We start from the raw sequence: 10,750 nt of genomic DNA, 5'->3' as shown, positions 1-10,750 counted from the left end.
CAAGGAGTTATGACTCAATTTTACCAACTGCTGCTGGGAAATATGACAAGAGAGAAAAGGAAAAACAATGTTGTTGCCTCCTGGATGGAAATCTCTACTGATAGACAAAGGCTTTCAGACCAACACTGAAGTCTCTAGTTCTCAGTAGAACAGGTAACTTACTATACCAGTATAATTGTAACAGGCGTAGACCACTGCGACATGTCGCAGCAATAAGATAGGTTTCAAACTCCAATGAAGGCTAAGCCTTTTTCAGATCCAGCTTTGAATCTGGATTGGAGTTTCCACTGGAACAGACAGGTAAGTTGTAACATTAGAAATTGTAAATTTGGTTTTCTTATGTTTCATTTTGAACGTAATGGTATGGGCCTTTTGTAGACATTTGGCAAACTTTTAAGAGGAAACCTGGTCTCGTGAGGAGAGACGGCGTTCATCCCACTTGGGATGGAGCGGCTCTCTTATCTAGGAATATAACTAGAGTTGGGACCAGGACGCAGAGCTGCAGTCCGACAGTTTTCTGCGCTGCCTCTGGATCAGTAACACAACCACCACCTTATGTCTGTCAAATCAAACATTAAGAGGGAGAATTCCACACAAAAAAACAAATAAAAGATAACCTCTGAAACAACACAACAAAGAAAGACAATTAAATGTAGACTGACGTAAGACAATTGTCATCAAAGGCTCTTTTAGTTAATGAATTAGTCTCAGATCACAATATTGATTTATTGTCCCTCACTGAGATCTGGCTGCATCATGAAAAATATAACAGCCTAAATTAATCTACTCCCCCTAGTCATATAAATACACACATTCCCTGAGACTCTGGCTGAGGAGGTGAAGTTGCGGCTATTTTTAACTCCTGTCTTCAACACCCATCCAAGAAATCACAACAGCAAATCATATTGCTGTAGTTAACCATGCTCCGAGGGCTTATTCAGTTTTTAACCGACCTCCCAGAGTTTTTATCAAGCCTTGTTGTGGTTAACCTGTGGTAGCTAACAAGTTGCTAACTCAGTAACGTGTCTGCTTGGTGTCACGTTCGATGTGGAGGGGTGCTGCGTTCGGCGGCTGCACTGGTACTGGTGCGATTCCATGATGACATCATACGGAGAGGAAGTACGAAACGTGACGTTTCAATAACATATCTCTTTAAATGTACTGAATGAGAAAGTCAGCTGAGTGACTGTTTTCATACTTTGAGGGTCCGTACTGACCCCCTTCAAGTAATTAAGGATAGTACAAGCACAGAAAAAATTTGACACAAAATGTGCCCTTTAAGTCTTAAAATCTGAACAGCTTAAATCTTAATCAGATAATTCCATGGTTTCAACAAGACCAAGTAGCAAACTTTTGGCATGTTAAATACAATTATTTTTTCAAAATAATAGGGATAATTTCAGAAATAGCATATTTCACTTTGAAGCTACATCACATTTGTTTTTTTACCACTTACAGGCAGTAGAACAAATTGTACACACAAGATTGACACAATCTTGATCTTAATTAACAATTACTTTCATATGAGACATCAATAATTGAATCTTTTATCAATGTGAAAGTATTAAATAAGCAATTCAAAATTAATTTCATAACAAGAACATCAAAAAGAGACCATCTAAATTAATATTAATACAATCCATTAGAATTGTTTTATAATATTTATTCAATGTTAAATTCTACCATGCTAAAGGAGATTCTAATAATGTCTGCTATGTTTGTACCATGTGAATGCCGTACTCCACAATATCCTAAAATACTGTAGAGTTGAACCGAACTTTGTGGTTCCCTGAGCATTAAAAACACATTTCCCATCTCTCTCTCTTCTCTCCCCTCTTTTCCATCTACCACTCCTTTTCTCCTCCTTTTGTCCTGCTCACCCCAAACGGTCGAGGCAGATGGCCCACATTGAGTCTGGTTCTGCGAGAGGTTTCTTCTAGTTAATGAAGGAGTTTTTTCTCTCCATAGCTGCTACCGTGTTTTCTCATTGTGGAAACTATTGGTTTCTGTATACATATTAAGGTCTTCACCTCCTATATAAAGTACCTTGAGATAATCGATATTATGATTTGGCGCTGTACATGTACAATTTAATTGCAATTGATTATTTAAAAACAGTAGTGTGTCAGAAACTGTTTCCTGTTACTACTACTGCTACAACAACTACCACTACCTACTACTAATAATGTACTTTGGGTGCAAATTCATCTTATCCATTCAATCATTATATAGGTGTAAATGCATCAAACAGGCATTTATAACCAACACAAAAAAAGGCTAGAAATATGAAATGACAAATATGATTACATGATTAGGAATACTGACCGTTTAATCTTTTTTTGTTACTTGTACAACAAACACATGAAGATGACTTAGGATTGACTTTCAAGAAAGGACAGCCTTGTTTGTTAGCTGGCTGTCTTAATATTAGTTATTTAATGGCAATAAGTTTGAGACATGACTCAAAGTCACTAAGTCCAAAAGCCTGCAACATCCAACAAACAGACACATCCTAAATTCATCAGCACAGGACATTTAGCAGTTTTGGTCATGTAGGTGGAGAGAAATTATAGTGGTGGCCACTATTAGAGACAGACAACAGCAACATTACAGTTTTAACTGGTTGGAGGCAAAATGTAAATGCTTTAAATTAAACAAATTCACCATTTAAGAATATAAAAATGTTTAAGATTCAAGTTTTTCCACCAGTGATGATCTTCCCTAAAACTAGTGTCAAACAAATAGGCAGAAGCCACACTGATTCTGTGTAACTGCTGTCTGCTTTGGTTTCTACTCTGTTTGAATAGCTGATTTTTTTGACTGTGGTTTGAAGGTAGACAGGGAATAGTTTACATTTAGTTTTTTAGTGTAGTAATCATAATTGCATATGTATTCATCCAAACAGTGCAAATAATGCAGCCAAATATGGTCCTTATGTCATTTTTCTCAATTTGTTTAACTTTTTAAAACTAATAACTACTTTAATAACTATTTATATTTTACAACTCCTACAATGCCACTTTTCTGGAATTCAACATCCGTTATGGCCCTAATGATTGTCAAGATAGGAATACATTTTAGTGTTTATATCCTTCAGTTGATTTATCCTGAATCCAAATCCATCTCAGCAGAAAGTCATGCTTCAGGGAGAAGCAGATTACATACAGTATAACTGTATTCAGTCAGGAGTCAGTAGTAGGTTTCGGAAAGCCTCTGAAACAGGTCAAACCTAATCCCTACAACAGCAAAATGAGGAGGACACATGGATGTAGAGCAGAGGGAGGGCAGGCTGCTTTCATTCAATAGGAGAAATGATATCACAGTGCTCTTCACGGATGCTGTTGGTGTAGCTGCAAATCTGATGCCCTGGAAATGGCATCAGAAACTGTAAAAGAAAAATGTATTTAAGTTAAATGCAATATAAGTTGTTCAAAGGTTAGTTGTGGATTTACTGTTTCTATAGATTTTATGTATTTCATCAACATTGTAGTACTCCAACACCTTTATTTTATCTTTTGAGTTCCTGTCTTAACAAGTAGTGGGAATGTGTTGCGACTGATGCTGATGCTTGAATTTGGTAAGCTACATCATTACATACAGTGAGTTTTCCATGATAGGCATGGTTTCCTTATTGTGTAATAAGCTGCTTAATCCATTGCAAACATTTTGAGATGTCATAGTAGGAAAAGTATGTGTTACTGATAAAATTCACAATGGCTCCGTTCAGTTCAATAGTAGTTCAACTTCAAGACTGTGACGTGTGACAGTGAGCCAGCATGAACAGCACAAGGAGGCTGAGACTTAAGCAACTACAGTAAATGCAGTTTAAACATTATTCATTTCGTTAGTTGTTTTTAACCTGGCCTTTCCTATTGTGCATTGACAAATTGTTTGCTATAAAAAATGCCTAATACCTCATGAGATTGTGTGACATAGCAATAGCAGCTTTTTTCTGAACCCATCTTTACCATAACATTCACACCAATGTGCATCAAGCAGTTACTACCTACATCCTGACATGTAAAAGTTATGCGTGCAGAATAACGTGAGGTCAATTTAGTATGTTTGCCTAAATGAATATTCATTATCGGGCGTTTATACCGGAGTGCGCAAATTATTGGGAGGATTAGATGCAAATACTTTCTTTTAGCACACGCATTGTGACTTACAAAGCTTGCAAATAATTGTGGGGATGTGGCTGTGTCTGTATTTAATAGTTTGAAAGGTAGGTGCTAATCGACACAGCGCTGCACATTTTTCTGAATGTGAACTGCACCTCCTGCGTAATATTGGTCAGAGGCATCTCGTCCACTCGCGAAACACTTTCATTTTTGGGTGAATTATTCTTATAATGCATTGTGCTACATTATGTGCAGGAATGATTGTAATTCTCAGACTGCTTGGCAGCTGATTAGAGGAGGGCATTTCTGTTGATTTTTGGGACATGACCTGAGTCATAGTATCCATACTAATACTGTGTTAGGGGGGCAGGAGGTAGGTGGTGGGGATGGGGTTCTGGGATCGGTGCACAGGTGTTCCAGGTCAACAACTGGCTCTCTCCTCTTTATCAGCAGTAGCACGCTGGGACACGTGGCCCTGGGAGCAGGAAGGCAATGCCTGAAGAGATTACCCGTGTATATATGTATGTGAATAGCCGAAAGAATAAAGAAGGCATTACGGAAATCATACCTGTGGTCCTTAGTGTTCATGACGAGAAACCCACGGTAATAGAGAGGTTTGTTACAAACACACTGATCTACTCTTTAGTATTTAAAGTAACAGAAATTGTAACCAGGGGTGATTTTTCCCTATCATGCCACTGTAAAAGCAATGAAATATTCCTGTCTTATACAGTATACCGTATTAAAATAATACACAGTGAATATCTACACTGTATGACCTAGTGGTTGTATGTTTAATGTTTTTTTATGCTCACGTGTTGTGGGATCTCGCACGGAGGTTGAAGCCAATGTTTGATTCTTTGGTGTCGGAAGATGAGGACGTACACTATCCCGGATATCAGAAAGGCCACGAAAATGACAACCACCACAGCTACTATCACATCTGTTTGTTTTGGCCTGTGTCCTGGAAAAGGTAAGGTAAACACACAAACACACACACACGAGAAACAGAAGCAACACATTACAACTTTTAACACCATATTCCGACTTAAACTTTGAATCATCTTAATAAAAAACAAAAATCAGTAAAAAGATAAACCCAACATAGAGGTTACAAATGGTTAGAGAGACGTTTGGACTTCTACAGCACCATTTAGCTGTTTTTTGTTGTAGCAGATAAATCGTACGATTCACTAAAATAATTCAAACAATCCCTCAATACTTCTTCAACATGTTGAAAATTTGTGCAGTGAATTCAGCAGGTGAATAAAATTTCAAATGAAACCACCCCTCATCAGCAATATCAGGAAGGTGAGGTGCCTGCTAAAGATCACAGCCTGTTCACCCAGGTGCCATCTGGCAAGTCAGGCAAAGTATTTTTATGTTGTAAGGAATCACTAAGCCAAGTCAATTAATCCTTCTCATGATGTTTGTGTGACTACAATTTTGGTTTGTCAGCGCTTTGATTATACAAATAATCAGAAAAGAAACTTAGGAAATCTTTTGGAAAACTGTCAAGACCAAAACAAGCAACCCAATTGGACTGGGATCTGTAATGTCATATGGCAGAACAACTTTATGGATTCAATCACATAGCTGACAGAACTTTAAACCCTGTTAATCAACACTTTAAAAATCTAAAACACCCATTTTGCAAAACTCTTAACACATGCTTAAGAGATTCAGTAAATGCATTTTAGCAATACATGAAAACTGTAACATGATCTTACTTGAAACAGGGATGACCTCACACTGGGTGCAACTTTCCAGTCCAACTGGTTGATTGTAGAGAATGTACTGCACCTTCGTACAGTAACGTTCACCCTCCTCCAGCTTTAGGATGGTCACTGAAGAAGTACCATATTCATACTTCTGCTGAAGAGATGTTTGGATTACAATGACACATTAATTGTTACACGCCTATAATAATAATATTGATAATAATGTGTGTGTGTGTGTGTTTGTAATGTGTAGGGAGAAAAGCCTTTGCCTACAGCTCTTCTGGAGTCCTGTATTTACTCTCACACTGTACATATTCTGTTTATTGTATATATTAGTTTGTATTCATTTATATTTCTATAAGTATCGCATATTTACTTATTATAACTTAACAGATGTGAATTTAACGTTGGTCCCATACACATAGAAAAGAAGCAACAGCATACTGCATTCTTGCTAAATTGATGATAAGTCTCACCTGCAGTGACTCTCCTTCCTTGCCATAGTAAACCTTGTGTTTTACATGGTCTGCATGACCCCAAACCATGCTGTGGTTCCCACTCAGATTTACAGTCAGTGAGCCAGGCCGTGCCACCAGTCTTACCTCAGGGCTACAAGAGTCACCTTGAAAAAAAGAGGATAAAAATTCACTGAGAAATTCTAATTTACAAACCTTTTAAATATCCATGTTGCTGCTGTTGTTAAAATTAAATATAACTAAATAAAAAAATAATAAAAAATCAGAACTATACAAGTGGTCACATAAAGCAGAAGGAAAGTTACAATACTTGACTAACTATTCAGAGGAAAGTGTATATTGAACCACAGAACAGGCATTTTTAGCGGTAAAGGGACGCTCTACATATGCACACGCCTGCATCTCATTCCAGGGCAGGGACACAGGGAGCCCTGCACAGGTCAACTGCCCCAGCCAGAGCACAGAGAGCCGTGGCAGGGACCCAGGGGGCACTGCACAGCTCCGGTGGCCTACCCAGAGTGCATTCATCTCGGCTACTGGACCAAAAAACCTAGCTCCCCAGCTTGAGGCAGACCTCACAGAGCTGGGGCAGGAACACAGGGACGATGTACCTCCACAGGCCCCGCCAGAGTACGCACATCACGCCCACTGGACCCCCAAGCCCGGGGGAAAGCACCCAGTGCACGAAAACACACAAACACAGGCAGTGTTGGTTGCTAAGCAAGGTCTAAGCAGCATTCTTACACCCAGGCTGGCTGCGGTGGCGGGGCAGGACGGCTCCGCCGAGGTTTTGCTGCATTCAAGCTGTTCACAGAGGGAGTATTTCTAAAGCTGTTCTGGTATAACGACTGTGTTTCCTTGGTTATGATCTCAACTAAATGCCAGTACTCATGGTATATAGTCATGCATCTTTAAGTCTTGTGATAACAGTGTCTCTGAGGCTTCTCAATCATTCACCATTTCATCATTTTGAATGATATTTAGGATGATGATCATAAGTGGGATGCATGAGCGGTGGCCCTGTTAGGGGTGTACGTTTTTTTCAACTGCTATTTGGTAACAAACACGGCTGTAACTACCACCGATGTGTAGCTGAGAAACATAATGGACATAAGTGCACAATATATCACTTGTGGACAAATCCACTAAAACTTCCATTAAAAAGAAAGAGTAGAAACATTAAAGTACTGCAGTTTACGTTGTGTTTGTTTAAAACGATCCAGAGTTCATGAGTCATGCATTGAAACACATTGGAAACGTACTTCACCTGCTACACACTACACGAGCGGCCCACAGCCAGGACATCAGATTTAAATTGATCAGAACGATCCGGATTCATAAAAAAAAAAAAAAACTAAATAAATGTAATCGCCAGGTTGTGTGTAAGCAGTGACAAAGAGGAGCAGACAGAAAATAACAGGGACACACACCCACACAGACGAAATGCTGAAAGACTGATCTTATACAATGCAAACCTAAAAGTTCAGCTAAATCATAACCATCCAATCCAGTTTATTGAGCTGGTAAAATATATTTATTTTAATATTTATTCAAGAGCGATTTTTGTTACCAGAGCCAGATATTCAATTGTATTAATTATTTTGGTTGTGTGTTGTTTATTTTATTAATGTTTAATTTATTCAGGATATTTCACGATTTTAATTATAATTCAAATATCATATGGAGTATTCTTTAGAAATATGGTTTCTTACCATATCTGCTACAGGCTTGGACTGGTTCTGAGGTCAGTCTGTTTCTCTCTGCCTGCACACGGAGCATAACACAGCCATGCTCACTCTCATCTCTGGTGATAGTGACATTACATGAGTGGAAAGATGTCTGGGTGCAGGCTGGTACATCTTTCCACACAATGTTGTCAAAGCTGAAGATAGGGAACAGAAACAAAACATTTACATCAGTCCAGAGCCTGGATAATGACAGTATCATTTATTGATGTGTCACTCAACTTTTTGTTTGATTGAATCATTGTTGTAGCTGTAAGACACATTTCATATATTAAACTGAAATAAAGTACAGCACAACCAGCAAAGACACTGGTTGTGTGTTAATATAAAAATATTGTGATTCCTCAGTCTCAGCCGAAATGAAATCATTGCACATTGAACATCCTCACCTAAGGTACTGAACAGTGTAGGTGACATCTCTCTCTTCAGTGGCAGTAGTCCATGTCAGCAGCCACTTATCAACATGAATGTTTTGTGGTGGTGCCGGCGTAGCCTCAGACACCACTGGAACTGATGGGAATGAAGTGAATCATACTGTTATTTTGATGGGAAGAGGATCTCTTTGTATGCATTTCAATTAAAGGTTTGATTGTTCCAGTCCACTGTACAACGGGATTTTAATAACAGAATGTACATAAAATGTAGTGTAATGTTATATCTTGTCAATGCAATGGCTTTATGGCTATAACAGCATTGCATTGCCACTACATGCCTTAACTCAAAAACTGAAGCGTTATTTGTTCAAAGAACAATTCCGGCAGTCGTTAGTCACTGTCTCTTACAAGAAAAGTAAGCAGGGAGCTAAGAGTGAGCTTCCTCTTCCTGAAGCTGCTGTTTTTCGTAGTTACATGCCTCTCTCAATCTGTGTGGGTAGATATTTTCTTGATCCAGAGGGTAATTTTAAAAAGGTTAAAAATGAGACAAGAATAAGTGCACTGCAAGTAAAAATGAAAGTCTAGCCACCTGAACTGCTAGAATGCTATCACTGTAAAGAAGTATGTCTTAATGGAGATATTCACAATACAATGTTTGAAGTACAAGGGGATTGAAAGACACAAGTAACAGAAGCAGGGTATTGAGGACAAATAGCTAATTTAAGTGTATTTAAAAAAAGAGTCAAACTTAAAATACAAGACGAGAGATATAACAAAGGCTTCAACGAAAGCGGTTACTGAAATTACCTTGGACGACGGCTTGAATACAGAGCAACATGAGAAGCATCGCGACTGCGTCATTTCACTGAGTAATTAAAGTTGTCTCCACCATAGATATATATATGGTCTCCACTGAAAACATAACGTATATGTTGTACTAAAACTTGGCAGAGACGTCTTTTTTACTGCGACACTTCCCTAAAGGGGAAGTTACGTTAATAGAGAGGGGGCGATTTGGCGCTTTACCGCCACCAACTGTTCTGGAGGGTAAACTTAAAGCTGAATCCCATAACCAAACGCTCTGTTCTGCATCGATCCAAACATAGTTTCTGGCAAGTTACATACGCAAACACTTAAGTGTATGTGCACATGTCTGTTGGCTATCTGACAATATCTCTCTCAATGATAGAAGCAACTGAGCTGGTCCTCCTGAAAAATATTAAGCACCTCCTGTCCATGTAGAGACATGTGCCACTGCGTATAAAGTGGATATAAAATAATTTAGCATGATCTGCCCCTGTCTATGACAAGGAAACAGAAAAAGACAAACCTTTAACGTGTAATAAAAACTGGTGGCTGGAGTCATCCCTATTGTCGAAAGTGGATGTACGGAGAATCTATGTCAGTGTAGGTGATGGGCGATATGTGAACTCATCCTCTAACAGAGACTGTAGGTTACCTGTAAAAGCAACTTATTAAAGACCATGATTACATTTGCCACCAAACTAATTGTAACAGGAACAAAGGAACCTTACCAAGCGCTGACAGCATGGCATCAGCATGGTAAGGGTCATATAAGAGGGTATTGACACACCATACGTTTGTTCACTAAGTGAGACATGGATAGGAACTTAATCAAATAAATCAATCAAATTTTATTTGTATAGCCCATATTCACAAATTACAAATGGTCTCTTAGGGCTTTAACAAGGTGGGACATCCTCTGCCCTCATATATATTTATGTTCTGACACTTGCTTTGTCTTTTTTGTATAAATAAATATAATTGTTATTTTCTAAATACAGAAAAAACATACTACTTCACTGCTAAATTAATGTGAGAATAAATAAAATAAGGGGGAAAATACAGGCTTAAATCGAGGGTGATAATACAGCCAGTGCTGTAATATTTCCTAAAATAGTTTTTCGTAGCCTGACGGCAAAATCTGGTATAGTTAAGGTGTCAGAAATTAAATATTCAATCAAAGTCATGTATATTTGGTTATTAGACAATAAACTGCGATGGAGAAGGTCAACAATTAAAGGATGTGACAAGGGGAAACTGACATTATAAAAAAATATTTAATCACCATGACAAATGTGACACGTACAGAGGTGCAATGACTCATTGATTCGTCAATCACACAAAACAACTACTGTATTTTGATAATCTACTAATGATGGGCATTTTCCAAAAACGGCAGATATTTTATAGACAAAATTGTCAATCAGGAAATTTATCGACAGATTAATTGAAAAGAAAAGTCAATAGTTGCAGCCCTACTGAGGTTAAACAATGTTGCAGTCTTGTGTA

At 38.2% G+C, this 10,750-nt stretch overlaps 1 protein-coding gene across 2 annotated transcripts; it reads right to left on the bottom strand.

Annotated features, from left to right (window-relative positions):
* Nucleotides 1–2,303: 2,303 nt before the first annotated feature.
* Nucleotides 2,304–9,431, bottom strand: ifngr2 (interferon gamma receptor 2). 2 transcript variants are annotated; one of them, XM_062402603.1, is made up of 7 exons: nt 9,245–9,431; nt 8,453–8,573; nt 8,031–8,200; nt 6,319–6,464; nt 5,852–5,996; nt 4,937–5,085; nt 2,304–3,385 (listed from the first exon to the last, which is right to left on the bottom strand). In XM_062402603.1, the coding sequence occupies exons 1-7, from the start codon at nt 9,282–9,284 to the stop codon at nt 3,296–3,298; spliced, it is 861 nt and encodes a 286-aa protein (XP_062258587.1). In that variant the 5' UTR covers nt 9,285–9,431; the 3' UTR covers nt 2,304–3,295. The 2 variants fall into 2 exon arrangements, with proteins under 2 accessions (XP_062258587.1, XP_062258588.1); XM_062402604.1 differs by having other exon boundaries at nt 5,852–5,993.
* Nucleotides 9,432–10,750: the final 1,319 nt, after the last annotated feature.

Source organism: Platichthys flesus, chromosome 13 (genome assembly GCF_949316205.1).
Source record: "Platichthys flesus chromosome 13, fPlaFle2.1, whole genome shotgun sequence".
Classification (NCBI taxonomy): domain Eukaryota; kingdom Metazoa; phylum Chordata; class Actinopteri; order Pleuronectiformes; family Pleuronectidae; genus Platichthys; species Platichthys flesus.
The sequence above is the reverse complement of the archived record's forward strand: the minus strand, read 5'-3'. Positions and strand labels throughout refer to the sequence as shown.